A 22,369-nucleotide genomic window follows, 5' to 3' on the forward strand; every position below is an offset into this window, starting at 1 on the left:
TCTTAATGTAAACAAATGAGACCTAGATAAACTGGCGTCTCTTGCAGATATTTTTGTCCATGATGCCACTGGGGCTGCAAACAGAATATTCCCTTCCACTGTATATGTTGCTCAGTTCATGAAGCCAAAGCCAGCAGTTGCTGGATTCCTCATGCACAAGGTACAAATTATAAATTTTGGACCACAAAGTGGGGTCTGGGGAGGGTAGAGTGTACGCAGATCTTACCTTTACCTCGGCAGGTAGAGAGGCAAAATGTTCACTGAAAATTAGCTCAATTGGGTAGCACACACTTGAATGGTCAATCTGGTGGTTAAACCGGTTTATGTATTTTGGCTGGAAACTGTTCTACTGCCTTGTAGGTGGCTTAATTTTCTTGTATCTTTGTTGCTTACCCCGAATCTTGATGATATTAGGAACTTCACTATCTCGTTGGAGCCTTGGCAAATCCAAAAAAGAGGCCACTTGCTGCCATTGTTGGTGGCGCGAACCTATCAGACAAGATTCATCTGATAAAGTCACTATTGAAGAAGGTTGACTTTCTATTGCTTGGTGGAGGCATTGTCTTTACTTTCTAAAAGGCCATGGGGTATTCTGTTGGATCCTCACTTGTGGAGGAGTGCTATCTCAAAATGGCGAAAAGACTTATGAGGAGGGCAAAAGCAAAGGAAAACGCAAACCGAAAGGGTGCTATAGTGCTTCCTTCTGACGTAGTGGTAGCAGATAGGTTTGGTGCTCTTGCTGAAAGAAAGGTAAATGGCTTTGGCAGTGGTATCTTGTTCTATTTGTAGCCATTGTCCTGACTCTTGCTCACAGGTTCTATTTGTCCTATTTTCTTTGCCTTTCAGGCTGTTCCAGCACGTAAAATCCCTGATCGCTGGATGGGGTTAGATATTGGACCTGAAACTATAGTCTCTTTTGGCCAAAAATTGGATACGGCCGAAACTATCATCTGGAATGGACCTAGGGGAGTGTACGAGTATCGCAGCTTCAATGCTGGAACAGAGGTATAAAAGGAAAATCTCTGTTTCGTCGTGCAACGAGCCAATTGAATTGTCCGTTGAGCACCTCAAGGCTATGTCATAATAGATCCGAACACCTGCCCCGGATCGACTTCCAGATCATAATTGCTCTAGTAAATAACTAAAGAAATATTGGTCTAGTTTGAATATTGATTGTTTCCTTTTGTTGATTGATTTTGATTGCATCTATAACCTTTTGGCATATATTATCCAGGCTATTGCAAAAAAAAAAAACTGGCAGAGCTTACTGAAAAGGAAGCAACAACAATCATAGTTGGCGGCCATACTGTTGCGGCTGTGAAGAAGGTGCAGCTTGCTGGAAAGATGACCCACATTTCAACAGGAGGGATTGCCAGTTTGGAGATTCTGGAGGGGAAAAAGCCTCCTGGGGTGCGTATCCTTGATGCTGATGCTTGAGCATTATTTGTGCTTATTATGCTCTAGGGGTATTCATAGTTTTGGACTTATGGTTCAGTGTCAAATCTGTCGTATTCAATTGGGCATAACAGCAAGAGCTTCAATCGCAACTCTTACCCAGAATTTTTCATTATTCATCCCATGATAAATAATGCCACAAAAGACCTACCGGGCCAGTGGACCACTACAAACAGCTGTAGTGTCGACGGCGATCCGAATTGCGAAATAAAATTTTAAACAATCTATCAAGATAGGAAATATATCTATATATAATATAAAGCTAGGCATAGACAAGGTGATGTTGCACATCTCTATGGCCTCTATTTTTATTTATCTTTTTTCTCCTTTTTTGACATTTTTTCTATTTTTTCCTATATTAAATATAAAATAAAATCAAAGACACTCATTTAACTCTCTTTACACTCATTTAACGCTCTTAATTATGTTAAATGTGCTATATTAATTGGTCAGTTATGTACCTCGTTGTATTTCAATTTCCAAGCAAGAACAACAAAACCATAATAGCCGAATGGAGATAAGGGGCACATTAAATTCAATTACTATAAATTATGCTGATTTTCCATGCAGCTATCAACATTCAGCTGTATGCAACTATTTTGTGTGTTATAGTTTTGCAATTTTCTTTTTTGAACGTGTTATGTTGGAGGTTTTTGTAGATCCTCCCCATGGCTTAAAATTGTCTTTCTTTAATTCTATATTTTCACACAAGGGCAAAGAAACCAATGGAAAAAGGTAAGTTATACCATACTTTATTGTATGTTGTAGTTATGCTAATTGTATCTGTCATTTTCTTATTTGTATAGTGATATATTGAAGTTTTTGTTGATCTACTCTTTCTTCGGGACTTAAAGTTGTCTTTCTTTAATTCTTTCTTACGACACAAGGGCAAATAAACCCAATGAAATAAGGTAATTCATACCATTCACGTTGGAAGACAGGCTCTCAAGATTTATTGGTTCATTTTCATGTTTTTTTTTTTTTTTTGTTTAAGTTCATTTTCATGATTCCAATTGCTACAGATTTTTTTGCAACATAATATGTTAGGATTTAAACAAATTTTATACATACATGCAGGGAGTATTCAAAGAGAGGCTGCACCACAAAAAAAAAAGTATGTAGTAGGCTTTTGGAGGTGCTTAGATTTTTCAGGAATGGAGGTGAAAAGTATGATGAATTCGGAGTACGATAGTCAAAATACTTAATTTTTATATGAATTCAGATAAAATAAATTGAAGTACTCAAGTCAACATAATGATTTAAAATATTTTTTTAAACATTGAATGAGATAAATTGAACAAAATTGGATGAGATAAATTGAAGGGATAACCGTCTAAAGAGAGCCAAAAAGATGGAAGATCATAATAGAGGAAGAAAAGTGACATATTAATATTAAATTATAATAGAGAAAGTAAGCCAAGAAAGAGGGTTTAACTAAAAGAAGGAGAAAAAAAAATCAAGGATAAATTGGAAGTAATTGATGTGACTTTTCTGGAATATAACTTATTTAGGGGATGGAGAATGTGAGAGGGAGATTAATGAATACAGAGAAGACAATGTAGAAAGGAAAAATGGAGAAAAAGTGATTAAATAGATGTACACCACAATTATAGAAGATTTTTTTTAAACAAAAGTTGTGTTTTATGATCGCTTAGTCTTCACTTCACTTCAGAATAGATAGTCGTTTTCCTAGAAAATTTAATGAAACTTCTTTTGTGAAGTTTTATATTTTTGTCTCCTTAATGTTTGAAGTGATAATATTTTTTAATATTGGGTGTTAAAAAAAATTAGTTCGTAAATTCAATGAGGATTTTCAAACTGCGCAAAACGCGAGCACATTCACTAGTATATATATATAAACAAAAAGAGAGGTGAATCTTTCTACCAGAGGTCACATCAAAGATAACAAAGTACTTCATTGATGCTAAATTTACCCTTCTATTTCTTTCCAGTCTTTAGCTTCAGCAACGAGGCAAGTTAATTCTTGAGCAAATCACTCTTAGCATTCAACACAAGCCTTTCCTATATATAATTGGATACAAGTTGATATAACTACACAAGCTAAAACTGTTCCGCTGCTTGCACTCTGGCAAACAAAGAAACAGGTCAAAAATTACTACCAAAATTTATCCGGCCACACAAACTATGCTGTAGCAGAACTCTGACTAGGGCCACCTCTCCGTCCTCTCTCTTACTTGATAGCCTTCACCACCTCATCCACCTTGACCCCTACCACGCCCTGAAAAATTACGTCCTCCATATTCATTTCTCCCATAGCTCCAACCTCCACCAAAGTTTCCGCGGCCCCTGAAATTGTCATTTCGGAACCTGCCTCTCGCGCTACCAGCTGTAACATCAAATAGGAAAACCAGGTTTATAATTTTATACGAAAAGTCAAGGTCCAATCAACTCATATAGATTGATGGTATGAATAGATAGCAGAATTTGATGTCTATGTGGACTCAGCATCCGAAAATTTTAAGGATAACACACTCTTTTTCACTTACCTCTAGTTGTAGTTCTCTTCATCTCAACCACAGCTTGACGACCCCCAATAGTAATGGGTGAATCCTGAAGAAATGAATTGTCACGGTAAAACAATGGATCCACAAATTTAACAGTTTTGAACCATAAACATGTTTCAAGTACTAGATAACAAAGAAGAAGCATCCAATACCCTGAGTATAAAGAATTAAAGATCACTAAAAGGATAGAAGAGAGAGAAGAGAGAAAAGTTAATTTTCACACACATTATGCAACCTAATTTGCACATCCTGATGCTACTTCAGGCAAAACTGTCTATTGCATGTCGACCTCAGTGGTACCAAACTCACAGCTACCAATTAAATAATTCGTCATAAAATACATTAAATATATATGTTCAACTTTTTGGTTTGCGTTTTTAATAAGTAAATACGTTTGCATAATATCAACTACTATTTTAGAACCGGTTGAAACCGGAATGAGAGGGGAATATATCATTGAAATGGTAAGTTAAGGATTCGGAAAAAAACTGTATATGTTTGTGTATATACCTTGAATATATATCATATGTTTAAAAGGACCGCCCTTAGCCCCTTGATCTCGGCAGCGCAACCCGAGTTCAAATCGAGTACAACTGCTTCAACATAAAGGGCAAGAAAGAGATGATGTCCTGCATAATACTAGAGATAGCCAACCATAAGAACATTAATTTCAAATACAATTTTGCATTTTCGTTTTTAGTTGATAATTAAAACATAAATAAATACATAAAAAAAAAAAAAAACGGAGAAGGGGTGCAGCAAAAAAGGGAAAAGTTGATGGCGTTAAACCGAAAAAACCGACCTGGCCACTTATCGCATAAAAAGGGGTGTCCAAACCACCACCGTCCGGTTCGGGAACAAGTTTCATCCAAGTTTAGTATAGGAACAAGTTTCATCAATATATATTTATATGTTAGCACAGTGGTTCGAGTTGGTGATGAAAGAGGCGTTTTAATAAAATTTAACAGTGATTAAACATGTCCCAGGCGGAATATGGTTACGTGACATCTCTTCGACTTTTAGTTATATATAATCTCTATTTAATTTAGTGGATGCTTTTGAAACTAAATGGTATACCATTTAGTTTATATTTATATGTTAGCACAGTGGTTCTATGGGCGTTTTAATAAAATTTCAGATAAGGTGGTGTTACGTGACATCTCTTCGACTAAGGTGCATCCGCCTTTGGTGGTGCCCTCGTCGTCTTCAAATCCTGGGTCCACCTCCGATGGTAAGTCCGGAACACGCATAAACAAATAATAGGCTGAAGTTATCAACATCTCCTCAAGTCCAATGTCCAGAGAACATGAGTAAGAGAAACTAACACCACATGAGTATGATACAAGGTCATTTATGATTCAGCAAGCTGACATCTGATCATTTTTTATGGTTGGTGAATTACGAATAGCACTGTACTGGAATACTAGACTTGGTAGAGCACTACTTAACTAATTGTGGCTCTATCGCAGTGATGATAGCAGAACTACAAGGTCTGCACATGCTTTAGCCTTAAATAAACATCATATACTCAGATTATAGCAACTTTATTGATATAGTGTAGCATGCACATTATTCTCCATCTATAGATGTTGATTTTAATCGCTCCTCGAGGGTGCGGTCTGGTTTCACCTAATGCTCAGGAAAGCGTGAAGCGGAAAAAAGCGACAAGGCCCTGCTTCACACTTTAAGCGAAGCGCTCGCTTCATTGAGGTGAAGCGCAATTTTGTAAAAAAGACTAAATTAAATAGAGATAATATATATAACTAAAAGATCAGTATTGCCACAAAAAATGTATGTAAACTTTGCTCCTACTGGTGGCACTAGCTCTTGTACCATATTCCCAAGCCGGGTTAGACTGGGACATGTTTAATCACTGTTAAGATTTAGGAAAAACTCAGCAAGGCAGCTCCAGGTTTTTTCCAGAACACTAGCAGAAGTTATAAAAAAAATAGCAGCAACACATTGTCACTGTTAACACTTAAATGCTCTGTGAACAACATAACAGACCAGAGAAAAGAGAAAAAAAAGAAGAACAGAACAGAGCAAAATAGAGCAGAAAAAAGAAGAAAAACCTGCGCAGAAAACAGAGGAAAGAAGATGATGAAAAATGAAGAAAATGAACCCTAGCACTAGCAGCGCCAGAAACCCAGAAAGAAGAAAAAAGAAGAGAAATAAAATTCTGGGTGTGTGAAATAAGAGTTTTCTGAAGTCGGGACTCTTTTATTCCTTAAAATCGACCTTTAAAAAAAAAAAAAAAAAGCACACTTCACAACACTCCTCTCATCTCAGCGCTTCTGCCTTCGAAGTGACTGCTTTTCTTCACCTCCATCGCTCCAGGTTTTGGAAGCGCTGGGTTCTCACATCGCTTCGCTTTCCTGAACACTGGTTTCACCTTTAGAAACATTCTGAATTTAATGTGTACCCCTACGTAACAGAAAATAGGGGAATCTGGAAAAACCATCCGGTCGTTGTGTTTCTGTAGCAGTGCGGCAATTCTCAATCACGCATCAAAACACAATCTCAATTTTCCGACACAAAAAACTTACCTGTAATAAGTTGCTCTTGAATTTCAAAACCTTCTGGATAATATACCAAAAACGAAAAGGAAATGAAAAGTTGAAATACTTCACCACCTTCCACTCCAACAGGTGAACAACTCTTCCCAGAGCTAAACATAAAAATGAAGATACACTTAAAACGGACGTTTACAGTTTAAAGTATGTGAGACACGATTCCAACACTTTGCTTCATCCAGATTCCAGGCGTCACTTAATTCTCATTATTAGATGATACCTTGATCAACTCTTTTGTAGGTTATAGATAAGCCAATAATTTTTTCCTTGTTAGAGTTAACCAACATGTTACGCTTTTACAAATAATTATATACTAGGGTTGATCATTTTACAATAGAGGCAATTAGTTTTATTTTAATTAGGTACTTTTGGTTCATTAGAACTTTTTAGTGAAGCGTAGTTGCTAGCCCTCAAATGAATCATAATATCATTGCCTATATTATTTCTTAAGTTTGAAGGATCTTTTCTGTAGCCAACGGGGTTTTATCCATAATATCATTCCTCTTGGGTTGAAAGATTCTGTAGCCATTAGTGGGCTTATCTATATTGAACATTAGCTCCTGGGGCATTATAGTTTCTATTTAAGATGTGAGGCTTAATCTATTAATTAATTATAATCTCCTTTTACTGACAACATTTGCTCTGCACTATTAGACAGTAACTTTTCTTTAGAAATACACAAAATGTATGCGTACACACACATACACATATATATCACGTGTTTTTTTTCTAAATATTCATGTTATGAATGTAGGATAACCAATTTTGTTATTGTGAGCTTTTGATGAGCATGAGAAATTGTTGGAATTATACGAAGGAGTCTCGAAAACTGCGCGCTAGTCAAAGCAGTAAAAAAGGGCAAGTAGCAAGCTGGAGGAATTAAGGGCTTTGCAGTCATTAACGGGAACAAATGTTTGTCGTGTCAGTCTTCATATTACAAGTCTGATGGTATCCGGCGTTTGGAGGTGTTTTCTATGTTAAAGGACAGGAGAGTCTGCTAATCACTTAATTTTGCACTGTGAATTTACCTGGCAGATTCGGGCTATGTTTTTAATCATTTTTGTCTTTAAATTTTGCCCCTCATATTTGAAATCTTTAAATTTTGCCCTTCGCATAAACAATGGGTCAAGCCAAAATTTTATGATGTGAAGAATTTACTTCTTAGCTGGTATGGCAGAAAGTTGATGATAATTCATTCAAAAGTTTAGATCTAAGAACACCTGGAAAGCTGTCCTTGTATGCATCATGTGACATAACTTTGAGTTCTTGAATTGAAAGAAATAGTGGAGATTTTTTTGTACGTCCCATAAGGCGAGTAAAATGTGTAATTCCTTAACTTGTTGGCGATAGCGAAATTTCTCGCCTTGCGAATTTTTTTTTAAAATTTCCGCGTGGTTCGAACTCCGGGACCTATGGGTGTTAAGAAGGGCAAAATTTAAACATTTCAAATATGTAGGGCAAAATTTAAAGACCACCCCAAAAGAAGGGCACTCCGCGCAAAAAAATGTGTTTTTAATCATTTTTGGAGTACAATGGGTCAAGCCATATGATGTGAAGAATTTACTTCTTAGCTGGTATGGCAGAAAGTTGATGGTAGATCTAAGAACACCTGGAAAGCTGTCCTTGTATGCATCATGTGGAGTTCTTGAATTGAAAGAAATAGGAGATTTTTTTTTGGTTTCTCATCCGGTGTCCGGTACCCACATTGGAGCCCGACTACATCAGGATTCGCCCCGTAGGACCCCGGGGGGGGGGGGCAGCACTCCCACCAAGGGCTCGAACCCGAGACCTCTGGTTAAGGAAGAAGCAACCCCGTCCAAAAAAGCAGAGCCTATTTCTTTTGTAAATTATGGATGTTTGCAGAAGTTATATTGTTGGTGCAACAAACAGATGGTTGGGGAAATGAGCTGAAGATTATGTTGTAAAGCATAAATTTCTCTTCTTTTGTACTTTTGCTGTACATCCTCGGTACTAGCTTTAATAAAACTTACTCCTCAAATAAGGATGTTACAAGCCTGTCTTCTCATATTATTTTCTTCCATTCGCATTCATCAACAATTTCCAAATTGAAAGAATATTTTTAAGCCTGCATTATATCAATGTAGCACCCACGACTGGATGATGTGTGACTTTGCTCGTTAGCACAAGCCTTGTCAGACGGCTTGAGTGTGATAGGTTCTTTACTCCTCTAAGCAAACAGTTGCTATTTCAACAAATAACCATTATATGCTGAACAACACCCATATCAAAATCTGGCACGTCATTAACCATTATTGTTTTTGGCACGTCCTTAACCATTATATTCCAAATAGAACTAACTTCAAATTCTGGCATGTCATTAACCATGTACATTCACTCTTTATGGTGATCAAGGGTCAATCATGCATCTTGAAGAGACTATGAGGCAACATATCATATACTACCAAGTCTAGGAAATTAACACATTCTAAATTTTAGAAGAAGATAGCCCGTGCAATGATATTTCAGGGGGCACAAACCTGTATGGCCCCGTGCATGGAGCTCTCATCTTTAAATTCAACAAAGCCAAAGCAAAATCCTTGTTGCTGTAGAAAAGGGAATAAGTGGACATATATTAACGATCCGTAGGAGTCAAAGAACCAAGATGAATATATTGTGTGCTGAACCAACCCTATTACTTCTAACTTGTAAACCTCCTTGCTTAATGGGCCCATATCTCTTAAATTCAGCCTCAAGTTGGGCTACAGTAACATCTAGAGGCAAATTGCGGACAAAAATGGAGTGTCCTTCAGCTGCAAGTATTAAAATTAAGTAAACTAGATGACAATGTACTCTTAATGAGACTGTAAACAATCAGAAAACAGAAGCAGACAAGCATGATCATGCAAGTACATCAAATAACCCAACATCTGGATCAAACTCAAAATGCATCTACTTATCGTGCTCCTTCATTTGCTCAAAATCAAAGATGAACATCCCTAATCCATTTTTTGTCACTTATAGATGTGTCCATCACAAGATTTTTCCAAGATGGTAGTAATGACTATATTTCAGGCAAGTTTCAAGAAAATGTACCGTCATCTTCATTATGATTAGTTTCAGGTACATTAGTTCCATTAGGGCCAGTAAAATTTGATGCTTCAGGAGCTGGAGTTAGTGCTACTGCAGCAACTGGCTGCTTTACAGCCTTCTGAGCCGTTCTGGATGTATTAGTGGGTACATAGATTTTGGTTGGCCCTTTCTTTGTTTGTGAACTGACAATTGATACATATGACTTCTTTGGAGCATCCTCTTTGGCAACAATTTCTCTTTCATCACCAACTCGTCTTCCATCTTCCAAAGAGTCATTGGCTTTTTCCTCAACATGTTGAACTTCTTCTGCATATGAGCCAGCTTGGCCGAGATATGGAGGATCAACCACATGAGTAGGTTCAGGAATCAAAATGAAAATAGTAAAAGAGTTAAGAGAATACGAGAACAAGTACAATTATCAAATTAGAAAATATATCCAACCTGGATCAGGGGTCAAAACCTCTGACTGCACATCCTCAGTTCCGTTAATCATTTCTAAGACGGTATCAGTCTCATTTTCTTCTACATACCTAAAAACATCATTCAAAACAAAATAACCGTTGTTCCGTGGGGCAAGGAAAAATGTATGGGTGAATTTCCTTCTCAAGTTATCCTTTCCGGTTAAGCATCCCGTTACCAAAACAATCACTCCATCCTTAAAGGATTCCTGTGCATCTGCAGTCTTTATTTCTGCCTTGTAGTTCTTGTAGTCCAATGAACATATCATATCATTAATATTCTGCTCAAATATCAAGAAAAGAGATAAGGTTTTAAATATTGCAAGATAGTATTCAATTTATCACCTTATAATGCTTCTTTAATTAATATCTCTAAACAGGATTTTAAAAAAAAAGGTGCAACAAAGAAGAATAAAGGATATACACTTTTGTCATGCTACTAATCAATTAAGCAATTTAGCAACACTTTCAAGTGACAAACCCAAAATTGAAGATAAACTTCTATCAGAAATTAAAGTTCGACTGTTCCACTTTCAGTATCACACAATGAGTTGGTTTAAGGCAATAGACATGAGGAAGGCATTTCTAGACCAAGGGAATTCTCCGAGTCTCAAATAAATTCATTGCCAGCGCTTAACATCCGATGATCTACTTATCAAAAGAAGATACCCAACGTCCTTGGAATTTCTATGTATCTTGTAGACAGGACATGTTTAACGTCATTTCTTAAGCTCAGACAGGGACTTCTAACTTCGGGATAGCAACAGTTCCTCCTAGTCATATTCTGTCATATGAGTGGACAGCATGATAACCAAAATGAATTGAATGGGATCTTTATTCTTTAGACTCTATTACTCGTTAGTGTCATCCTATGTTGCTCGGACTCGGTGTCGAGTGTCGGATACGGGTACGGATCTAGAGGTCGGATTCGGCATAATCTGTCATATGACGGGTGCGGGGATTGGCTAAAATAATTCAAAATTATAAGAAAAATAACTAAATCTATGCCTAGAAATAAAAAACAAAAATAATTTTTTATAGTTATGTTTCATTTATAATTAAATATTAATTTTTAATTAATGAAACTCTTCTAGATACAATAAGTGTCCGTTCTTCAAGAGCTCTCGTTTCTTTCAATTTGGCCTCAAAGTTTTTCTCAGATTGGTCCATGGATTTGGTCTCTATTCGGTGTCTCGTGTCGTGTCGGACATCAGAAAAGTGAAGGGTCCGAGCAACGTAGGTGTCATCACAGATACTTTCGAAGCTATGACTAGAATTAATGCTGTCCACTGTGTAATATGACAGAATATGCTGTCCCATTCAAGATTTTTCATGTCTCTAAAATGATGATACCTGTCCTTCCAATCGGAGAAAATCAACATGCCAACTAATTTTTCATCATGCATGTTCTTTTATGATCAATAGTGCACATCTATCAGTATTCTGCTCTTTTTTCTAATAGCTACTGAACATTTAGTTGAAACCTCAATAACAACCGTTTTACATTGCTTGGTTCAGTTTCCAGGAAAGTAACAAGCTTAAGCTCGTGAACGGTATCAAAAGCTTTCCAAACCAAAACCAAAAAATTGGAAAACAGGCAAAAAAGTTGTTTCAGATTTGGTTTCTAAGTCCTATAAATTAAAAATCAGCCCTCCCTTTACATTTAGGTCCCCAATTTCTAACCAAAATGCTTTTGCTTACCGACTGTTTGGACCTTATGGCAGGAAATTACTCTCTCCTTTTTTCTTTTCCCATGATTTTGGTCCATATAGCAGATACTAGCTTTTCGAGAATTTGGGAAAAAGTCTAGTAGCAAATAATGTTTATCAGATTCCTCTCTGTAACAAAATTCTCTATACTCTTTTAGGATTAGTGTATAACCATATCCGAAGAACAAGTTCTGAAACCCATTTTTTATGACCGATAAACTTGTTGCTTCTATCTCTGAACTCAATGGGTGATGGGCCACCTTCCACCCTTCTTTACTTAGATACCAAACCCGGTTCACAACAGAATTTGAACTTGTGACGTGCATGCAGCCGTGCGCTGCAAATCCATGTTGTACTACCTTTGCCATTGTACCAAGGCATTGAGAGCCAGTTCTCAAAAACCAATTCCAATACCATCCAACCACAAATATGTTCTCTGAAAACGCAACCTAAAATTAATTTTGAGACCAAATCCATGCATGGCCTTCTAGGACCCCACCAAGTGGTAACTTCAAGTCTTCAAGCTTGGTTTCAAGTTCATGAAACAAACGCTCCATGACTTTGTCAAATCAAAAGTAATTTTTTGTGTTAGTAAGCACCTCTCCTCTACAACATCAACTAAGCGCCCATTTCTAACAAGTATACCTACAATGTCAGGTAACCCTTTTAATTTTCTCAAACAGGAAGTAAAAGATGCTATAGTGAAATAATTGGTATTGTCTTCTTTTATTTTGATAGGTAAATAGTTGGTGCCACCTATTTGTAGATATCTTTCTACAATGAATCAAAATCACTCAGAATTTCCCAAATTAAAATAATTGGGAATAACCAAAAGCTTTCAGCCCTTTTCAATCAGCATCCTAAAATTAGCAAATTTTGTGCTGGTATGACCAAAGTATCCACCTCAAGTCAAGGTAAAAGATAGAAGACTACTCCTCCTTCCAGAAATCAGACAGTGTGTTTTTTCTTTTTGATAAACAACATTTAGAAAGAACAGAACTCGGTTATTTCAATTCATTAAAAAATGAATTAAATCCTCTTTGACGACACCGGAGCAGACAATTAAGCATCAAAATCTGAAAGATCTACGTATCAGTTACAGTACCCACATCCGAATTTCAGGGGCCAAACATATCCAATTTTTCAAATATCTGTATATCTGCTATTACTGAAGGAGATCTGGAGTAAGGGGAAGAAAAATTCAAAAGGGGCCTTTGGGCATGAGCAAGTATATGGAAAATTATTTGAGAAAGAAAAGAAATGAATACCAAACAAATCCAGCAAATACAGCATTTATAGACTGTAATTACTGTGCACTGCAAGGTGCCAGTTCCAAAAAATCATATTTCTTTCCAATAATAATATCTCCCACAAAACGTAGGATTTTTACTTGTCTCTCACATAGTGATTGGAGTACGGATTTTGCAGAATGTACTTTTGGAAATGGAAATTGGGTGGAAGCTCATTTGAATCAGGAGGAAAATATACTACCAGATCACAATTGTGCTTTCAAGTGAAAAAACGAAATTATAATCCATGACTAGTTGGATAACAATTTAAACTACTCCTGCTTCTTTTCTGATTGTTTATATTTATTTGTTTGTTGCCAAAAGCATATTGCATGATTCTCCAAGAATAGATCTCCAACATCAACCACTAACTCTTCACAATCATGATTTCTGCAAACATATGAAGAAGTGGTTTTATTTCCTAACGTTGTTGTTTTTAAGAGGGAACGGAATCTATCATCAAGAATCCTGGATGAAGACATAGATCCGCACTGTGAAAGAGGTAAAAGAGTGTCATCTGCAATGTTAACAGAATCTTCGATAGGTAAAGGAGGGAGACAGAAAAGCTAAACATCCATTTTATTTCACGCGAGAAGGGAAGTACTTTTGGGGGCTGACGGTACTCCTTAGGATGGTTTTAAGTGACACGCAGACCACATCATGCTCAATCACATAATGGACACTGACTACGATTTGGATTGTCTCCCCAGCTCAATGGAAACATACCCCGTTCAACACTTCATCAAGACAAAAAATATACCTTCTATATTACCTTCTATATTCCTCCGAATACCATTTATCTTTTCCTCAACCGACCAACAAAACAACGAGCTAAGCATGACTTAGGAGATGAGAAACTTGGTCGTCAGTAATTTCTAGGATTTTTCGCTTTGGGATCACTGACAGATATATCGATAGACTTAGTTGATATTTCCGTTTGCACAACACCTTTCCAGCACATTACATATCATAGCAGTAAAAAAAAACAATTCTACTTATACTCACTTTTATTGTTGTCACGGATGACATCACGCCATTGGAATCTGGGTGACCTAAGACACTCGAATGCTGGTAGACTCGGTATACAAACTCTGGGGTATGATGCTGAACTTGATTAGACTGCTCAACAAAAGCATTTCCAACAACTTGTGCAGAAGGTGGAGCTTCGGTTTGCATGCTCAATCAAATAATGGACATTGACTACAATTTGGATTGTCTCCCCAGCTCAATGGAAACATACCCCGTTCTACACTTCATCAAGACAAAAAAATATACCTTCTATGTTCCTCCAAATACCATTTATCTTTTCCTCAACCGACCAACAAAACAACAAGATAAGCATGACTTAGGAGATAAGAAACTTGGTCGTCATTAATTTCTAGGATTTTTCGCTTTGGGATCAATGACAGATATATCGATAGACTTAGTTGATATTTCCGTTTGCACAACACCTTTCCAGCACATTACATATCATATCAGTAAAAAAACCAATTCTACTTATACTCACTTTTATTGTTGTCACGGATGACATCACGCCATTGGAATCTGGGTGACCTAAGACACTCGAATCCTGGTAGACTCGGTATACAAACTCTGGGGTATGATGCTGAACTTGATTATACTGCTCAACAAAAGCATTTCCAACAACTTGTGCAGAAGGTGGACCTTCGGCTTGCATGGTCATTCTGTAGAAATTCAACGAGATGTTTGTCACTTAAAAAAAAAAAAAAAAAAAAAAATTGTTGTCATTATTTTTGCAAGAAAAAGACATCAGCTGCAAACATCAGTATAGCTTACACAGAAACTACCAGAATACATATTACTCCATGGAGCAAAGGAAAAAGAAAAAAAAAAATGGTCAGAATCTGACACATGGGAAACATTGCTATGGGTCGGGAAATCAAACATGAAAACAACCCTGGGCTAACTTTGTCCGTTGTATTACGTTACATGCTAGGACACCACAAACAGGGCATACAAAATTAATCTTTGCACAACCTACATCTTGAGGGTTTTCATTTGGTAGTTGCTACTTTCTAGCAGTTGGCAAAAGCCACGTACTTGCAAAAGAAAAGGTTAAGTCCTAATATAGCCTTGTTAAGCCTCACAAATCAAAATATAATACTCCCTCCATCCCATTTATATGAGGGTATTCGACTGGGCACGGAATTTAATAAACATGAAACACTTTTAAAACTTGTGGTCTAAAATAAGTCTTGGATATTTGTGTGGTTGTAAATTATTTCATGAAAGTTATAGAGGGGATTTTGAAGTTAAATATTTCTATTTATAGAAAAATGTCATTCTTTTTGGAACTGACTAAAAAGGAAATAGTGTCATATAAAATGGGACGGAGGAAGTATACAAATATTTTTTTGAAATGAGGAGGTATTCATATATATTAAGCCCTATATAACAATACTGACGCAAGCACATCCTCCTTAAGCAGATTAGTTGACCGGACCATATATATTGGTCACAAAAAACATGGTTCATCACTCTGAAATATGACGGCGTTCTTATGAACTGTCAGCGATTGGAATTAACCTTTTTATCCGCTATAGGTTTGACTTCTCTACACGACTTTTGGTTCTTATAACATGGTTATAAAAGACACTATTGAGTTTGTAGGACAAGGCTATGCAAACTCGTAGATAGTGTTGAACAATTGAGGTGAACTTGTCAATCATATCCCAAATTCTCAACTAATGAGTTTCTTGTACGCAGATAGATCACCGGCTTGGGAAAAGATCATAGTCATCCATTAAGTCATGATTGCCTTAGAGCTAGCATCAATTTCAAAAGGACCACGGTTAGCACTATATCAAAAAAACATAGATAAATTTAGCAAAGATAGAACTTTCAACCAGGCCAATTGGACGATGAATTTATGCTAACTTAAAAGGGGAATTATGAATAAATACAGAGTGCACTCACATCGTCGTTCCTTGTCGGGGATGGAATTGAGGATCATCAAGAGAAAAAGTGTGGCGTGACTTCACATTCACATTTAAAAACCCTTTGGAGACATCAAGGAATGCCATTCCCAATTTTCCAGGAGGTGTATTAACAAGCACTAGGAATTCTTCTCGTTCTCCATTATACAGGTCAACCAAAATAGGGAGATGAGAACAATAATAAGGGTATAGACCACAAGGAATTCCCCATGACTCCAATTCCTTAAGATATTGTGATTGAAACCACTTTTGTTGGACAAAATCATAGGCAACCAAGAATAGGTCATAGGTGAGCCAATACAACTTTGAGTTGCTTACCACAGGCCTTATATTGTACAACATACATCTTAATGTGTCAATACTTCCTACTTCTCCTCCTCCTAGGGTCACAAAGTGGGGATGAAATTCGGTTCTGAAACTATCGTCACGGACGTCGTAAAATGAGAAAAAGCCCGTAACAAGGGAGTAGCATATTACAACTTTTTCCTTTTCCATGAGCGCACAAGTGTCACTATTAAAGTCACCAGTAAAATTATGTAGATGCAACGCGGCGGGATGCCAGGTTTGGGTTTCAAGATTATAGACTTCACCATAGTGTCTCACATCCAACAAGGCCCTGTCTGGACTTAAAGCATGAAACATTCTTCCTCCCAGCAAACAAATCTTTTTGTTCCCATCATCATCGAGGGGAACCGCACATGGATTGGACACGGGAAGTTTCTTCTTCGTAGGTGAAGATAAGGACATGGTTTCCCAGGTAAAGGGGTCTGGACTTGTGATGTTGTGCCTTGTCAATTCGACAGAGACGGTGTGTTCCGGTGGTGATTCTGAATATCTCTCATTGACGATTGCGCCACTCCAGTAGATGTGGTCACCCATGAGAGCCCACCCTCCCTCCCTTTCGGACTCAATTACAGCAAGCGGGCCCGAAATTCTCTTCTCATCTCCCTCCAAATCAATGCAATACCACGAATTCTTCGAGGCACTGCAACCGTGCACATATACTTTCCAAGCCCTTTGCATTGACTTCCAAACAGATTGGGGAAATAGATTTATCTAAGTCTAGGGTATAAGAAAATGAACAACTTATACTCCACCCGCCTCTCGCCAAAAACTAACTTATACGGTATATAGAAATATAAAATTTTATTTAGTAGGCGTTTGGCATCAGTGCTTACGGGAATTCTTCAGATTTCGATGGAGTACACGGTTGCATAACAGAATTACCAGTTAGCCAATTACTGTGTGGGGCAGAGGCGGACCCACCCTATGCCCAGGGGTGTCGACACCCCTTCGTCGAAATTTTATTGTAAAAATATATATATATATATATATATATATAAACCAAACAGAATAGACATACAAATAATATAAATGACACCACTCAACCAAATGAGCTTCATTAGTCCGTTGGTTTGATGCCTCGCAAGTGCAACTATCTTCTTGAGTTCGAGCCTGGGCAACAGGGCAAGCGCACCAGCCCCATCTATATCTTCTTGAGTTCGAGCCTAGGCAAGCGCACTATCTCTAATGAGGTTATTATCTACACATTTCAATAGATGAAAACTCGAGTAGATGAGTTGTAATGGTTTATTTGAATTACGTTTTATTCACGCACTTTGAATAGCAATTTTATTAATATAAAATAACATTATTATATCTATTATTCATTTGTTATATTTTAAATGTCGACACCGCTTACAAAATATGCTGCGTACGCCATGCGTGTGGGGATAAATTAATGATACATATTAATGTTGGTACTGTAGTGAACTTTAGTTTTCCCCTTTTCATGTACGTATATGTTGTTTCTTTATGGAAATATATATTAAGACAATGACAAAAGATGACTAATATTAATATTGTCAATTATTTATAGGTTTTATCCACAGAATTATTATTTATAGCACAACATTAGTTTTGAAGCAAAAATAAATATATATATATATATATATATATATATATATATATATATATATATATTTTTTTTTTTTTTTTTTTTCTGCCTCACACTTTTTATATTTTCTTTTTGATATGTCCAAAAAGAATATCATTTTTATAAATAATTTAATTGCATTGATAATCACACATTTATAAAAAACTTATTTTGGACCATATATTTCAAAAGTCTTTTATTTTTGTGCCAAATCAAATGATGTCTAATAAATTACTAGAACGGAAGGAGTAAATAAACAGAAAGAGAATATCAACAGGAAACCCTAAAGTTGTTTAGCCGTTGGTCTGCATGCATGTCTGACAGTGTTGAATCAGTTTCGTCTTGTCAACCCAGAGGTAAAAAAGTAAAGCGGGCGAGGAAGAAAAAGATCAAATCTGTTAAAGAAGCAGATGAAAGTCTTAGAAGTCTTAAAGGTTCAGAATTTAAATGGGTCAAGTTTAAGTGCTTAGACTCTATTCCAAAAGCAGATGTGAAGGGCAAGAAAGTAATGGTGAGAGTTGATCTGGATGTTCCATTGGATTACTATTCCAACATCGAAGATGACATCAAAATCCGAGCTGCTGTTCCTACCATTAAGTATTTGATGCAACATCATGCGCGTGTCATTCTTCTCTCTCATCTTGTATGTAATTTGCTATACGCTTTATATTATTATTATTATATTATTATTATTATTATTATTATTATTATTATTATTATTATTATTTATTATTATTATTATTTTTGCTACAATTGCTTGTTATGTGATGTAATAATATGAATCAATGTCTATAAATCTACCCCTTTTTTCTCTCCCTGTATTGTTCAATTGTTTTGTAAAATACGAGACTTGAATTGGATTGTGTTGCTTTCGGTGCATAAAGAAAATCCTCAGATCTAGTGCTTTGTATGCTAGTTAATGGATATTCTGGTTTGCCTTTTATATGATATAAATCAATGTCTAGCAATCGATTTGTCAGCACTTTTTCCTTTCCCTGTAATTTTCCCTATCCGTCTTTCTTCCGTCCAACCCCCCCCCCCCCTCCTCTTGTGTTGTATCATTGTACTTTGTGTTACTCGGTGTGCCTAATGAAAATCCTCCGATTTTTGCAGTGCTTTGTGTTTTTGCTAGTTAATGTAGATATTTTGGTTTGCTTCTTATGTGATATAGTAATCAATGTCTAGAAACTTATATGGTAAAATTTTGCAATACTTGTTATCTCTTGCTCTACATCTCCAGTTGCATGTGTCTCCTTTGAAATTCCAGTTAAGAAGCACCAACGATGATGTTGTTGATAGGAATCTTATAGTTTTGAAGTTGTAGCAAACTTGCTTCGTTTGATGTGTAAGTGTGTCTGTTCTCTTGATTTTCTGAATTGCTTGTTCCCAGGGTTGTCCGGGTATGACTCCAAAATACAGCTTGAAGCTAGTTGTGCCAAGGCTCTCAGAGCTCTTGGAATATGACGTCAAGATGGCAACTGATTGCATTGGTGATGAAGTTGACAAGTTAGTGACTGAAATACCGGAAGGAGGAGTTTTGCTGCTGGAAAATGTGCGACTCCGTAGAGAAGAGTGCCACGACAATCTTGAGTTTGGAGAGAAGCTGGCATCTCTTGCAGATGTTTTTGTCCATGATGCCATTTCGGGTGCAAACAGAATATCCCCTTCCACTGTCAATCTGGTGGTTAACCCAGTTTATGTAATTTGGCTGGAAAGCTTAATTGTCTTGTATCTTTGTTGCTTACCCCGAATCTTTGATGGTATTAGGAAATTCAATATCTTGTTGGAGCCTTAGCAAATCCCAATAGGCCAGTTGCTGCCATTGTTGGTGGCTCAAGCCTAGCAGACAAGATTCGTCTGATAAAGTCACTCTTGAAGAAGGTTGATTTTCTATTGCTTGGTGGAGGCATTGTCTTTAGTTTCTACAAGGCCATGGGGTATTCTGTTGGATCCTCACTTGTGGAGCAGAGCCATCTCAAAATGGCGGAAGAGCTTATGTCGAAGGCAAAAGCAAAGGAAAAACTTGTAGTGCTTCCTTCTGATGTAGTGATAGCAGATAGGTTTGGTGTTAATGCTGAAAGAAAGGTAAATGGCTTTGGCAGTGGTATCTTGTTCTACTTGTAGCCATTGTCCTGACTTGCTCACATTGTACATTGTCCTATTTTCTTTGCCTTTCAGGTTGTTCAAGCATCTGAAATCCCTGATCGCTGGATGGGGTTAGATATTGGACCTGAAACTATGGTCTCTTTTGGCCAAAAATTGGAGACCGCCAAAACTATCATCTGGAATGGACCCGTGGGGGTGTACGAGTATCCCAACTTCGCTGCTGGAACAGAGGTATAAAAGGAAGATCTTTGTTTCGTCGTGCAACGAGGCTCTATGTGCCAATTGAATTGTTTTTTGGGTCTAGTTTGAATATTGATTGTTTTCCTTTTGTTAATTGATTTCGACTGCATCTATAATCTTCCGTTTTTGTATAATCCAGGCTATTGCAAAAAAACTGGCAGTGCTTACTGAAAAGGGAGCAACAACAATCGTACTTGGAGGCGATACTATTGCGGCCGTGAAGAAGGTGCAGCTTGCCGGAGAGATAACCCACATTTCAACAGGAGGGATTGCTAGTGTGGAGATTCTGGAGGGGTTGAAGCTTCGTGGGACGTGTAACCTTCATTATTATGATTTTGCTTGAGGCATTATTTGTGCTTATGCTCTAGGGGTATTCATAGTTTTGGACTCTGTTGTATACATCAGAAGAGAGATTGACAACTATAAACTATCCTGTGTATAAAAGATGTCATTAGTTGCATCACTTTTTCTGAATCAGAACAACTTTGTCATCTCCAATGTGTTTCAGACCCATAGATTATTTATAATCTCTTCAGTATCTGCCACCCCAGTCATCTATGATTTCAAAGATGAATATTGTACAACCACATAACCTTTTGATTCTACCAGGTTCTTCTGCTTGTAACGTTGTTTTTCTTGTTTGCAAGCTCTGGTTCGAGTTCTATTCAAGGTTTTTGCTTCCCTATTCTGATTTGCAAGGTTTGCGTTAGGCATGAATAACATTGTAACTAGATTAGCATCCAAAATGTTGTTGTATTGCTATCCAAATTTTAACCTAAACTGGCACTCTGAAAAATCCTGAATAATAATTAGCTAGTCTACTCCCAGTACTTCTCACCGATCAGAATTCATATGGGACTCTCCAGTAAAGACGCCAACATCTCATAGTTTAGCCATGGCATGAGCAAACTCTGTCCTAAATATAGTCCCTGTCATCCGAAGCATAATCAATCACCACCGCCGCTGTCTTTTCATTAGCCATCAACGGTTGATCAACAAATCAACCAGCAAATCTCTTCCTCTCAGCAAAGTCTTGTAGTATTCGTTATCAAATGAAGCTTTAAATGTAGCCAGTCCCTTGGAGTTTGATACAGCAGACTCGTTCATATTAACATATTGTGAATCTTTTTTAAGGGATTGGTGTCTCTCTGTAGCGGTAGGAGTCATTTGACTGTTAAACCAATTAAGACACAGTAATAAAACTAGATCAACTATACGCAAATTAAAGTAACAGTCTCTCTATAGTGGTAGCATACTTTTTTTTAACAAATAAAATATTCAGTTCAATACTACATAGATAGACAAATCAATTTTTTTTAACCTTTTCATATAAAAACATTTGTCAGCAGATGCTTCTTTTTAAAAGATAAAGTGTGATGGATTGATTTTGTAGGTATTTTTGTAAACCGGCAATTTTTTTATTTAAAAGTATGTAATGCTTTGATATACCAAACTATATAATGGATAAGAAATTAGTCAAACATAACTAATATACCTTATATGAGGCTCTTATTGTACATAGCTACCATTTGCCAAATTACAATTCGTAGCTAATGTATTTGACTTGGCCAAATACACTCATCTCATATGTATTTGGCTTCGAACCTGGGTGGGAAGGGGCAGAGTCACGCCCAATAACCACTTCATCCACTCCAACTTAATGATAAATGTGACGAAATACACTGAAAATATAAGGAGAAGAAGCTAGGAAAAATATATAAGAAAAATAAGGTTATTCTTTGGGTTCGAACCTGTGTTAAACCACTCCAACTTGATGTATTTTGATATAGCTACGAATGGTAATTTACAAAATCATTGTAGCTATTAAATATAAATAAATCAAAAGATAGTTATTATCAATAATAAACTCTTAGAAGAATCTACCCCAAGTAAAAATTTCTTACTAATACTAGCGTTACTAATAGACTCTATTCAGTACTATTCTTATAAACCTACTAAACGACCCCTAAGAGTTCGTAACTAATGCTTTGTGTACTATTTAGATTAGGGGCGATTGAACATTATTTGTTAGTGTTTCTTTTGTTTTTTCTTTCAGGTCCACTAAAATTG

The 22,369-nt window shown here is 36.7% G+C and overlaps 2 protein-coding genes and 1 pseudogene across 3 annotated transcripts; 2 read left to right on the forward strand and 1 right to left on the reverse strand.

Annotated features, from left to right (window-relative positions):
- The first annotated feature begins 30 nt into the window (after window positions 1–30).
- Window positions 31–20,659, forward strand: LOC132057477 (phosphoglycerate kinase, cytosolic-like). The gene is made up of 4 exons (XM_059450098.1): window positions 31–160; window positions 19,721–20,038; window positions 20,132–20,290; window positions 20,439–20,659. The coding sequence occupies exons 1-4, from the start codon at window positions 119–121 to the stop codon at window positions 20,640–20,642; spliced, it is 723 nt and encodes a 240-aa protein (XP_059306081.1). The 5' UTR covers window positions 31–118; the 3' UTR covers window positions 20,643–20,659.
- LOC132057478 (phosphoglycerate kinase, cytosolic-like) lies at window positions 293–1,472 on the forward strand (annotated as a pseudogene).
- On the reverse strand, window positions 3,306–17,064 carry LOC132057476 (nuclear transport factor 2-like). 2 transcript variants are annotated; one of them, XM_059450097.1, is made up of 8 exons: window positions 15,998–17,064; window positions 14,568–14,745; window positions 10,046–10,343; window positions 9,608–9,910; window positions 9,203–9,324; window positions 9,052–9,117; window positions 3,963–4,026; window positions 3,306–3,802 (listed from the first exon to the last, which is right to left on the reverse strand). In XM_059450097.1, the coding sequence occupies exons 1-8, from the start codon at window positions 17,038–17,040 to the stop codon at window positions 3,669–3,671; spliced, it is 2,208 nt and encodes a 735-aa protein (XP_059306080.1). In that variant the 5' UTR covers window positions 17,041–17,064; the 3' UTR covers window positions 3,306–3,668. The 2 variants fall into 2 exon arrangements, with proteins under 2 accessions (XP_059306080.1, XP_059306078.1); XM_059450095.1 differs by having other exon boundaries at window positions 9,608–9,925.
- Window positions 20,660–22,369: the final 1,710 nt, after the last annotated feature.

The sequence above is a fragment of the Lycium ferocissimum genome, chromosome 5 (assembly GCF_029784015.1).
Source record: "Lycium ferocissimum isolate CSIRO_LF1 chromosome 5, AGI_CSIRO_Lferr_CH_V1, whole genome shotgun sequence".
Taxonomy (NCBI): Eukaryota; Viridiplantae; Streptophyta; class Magnoliopsida; order Solanales; family Solanaceae; genus Lycium; species Lycium ferocissimum.

Excerpts from the sequence above, each read along its gene's own strand:
- LOC132057477 (XM_059450098.1), top strand. The coding sequence starts at position 119 with ATGAAGCCAAAGCCAGCAGTTGCTGGATTCCTCATGCACAAG. Across the intron at positions 20,039-20,131 it reads GTGTTAATGCTGAAAGAAAG|GTTGTTCAAGCATCTGAAAT; the intron begins GTAAATGGCTTT and ends TTTGCCTTTCAG. Across the intron at positions 20,291-20,438 it reads ACTTCGCTGCTGGAACAGAG|GCTATTGCAAAAAAACTGGC; the intron begins GTATAAAAGGAA and ends TGTATAATCCAG.
- LOC132057476 (XM_059450095.1), bottom strand. The coding sequence starts at position 17,040 with ATGCAAAGGGCTTGGAAAGTATATGTGCACGGTTGCAGTGCCTCGAAG. Across the intron at positions 10,344-14,567 it reads CATCCGTGACAACAATAAAA|AATATTAATGATATGATATG; the intron begins GTGAGTATAAGT and ends ATATTTGAGCAG. Across the intron at positions 3,803-3,962 it reads GAAGAGAACTACAACTAGAG|CTGGTAGCGCGAGAGGCAGG; the intron begins GTAAGTGAAAAA and ends TTGATGTTACAG.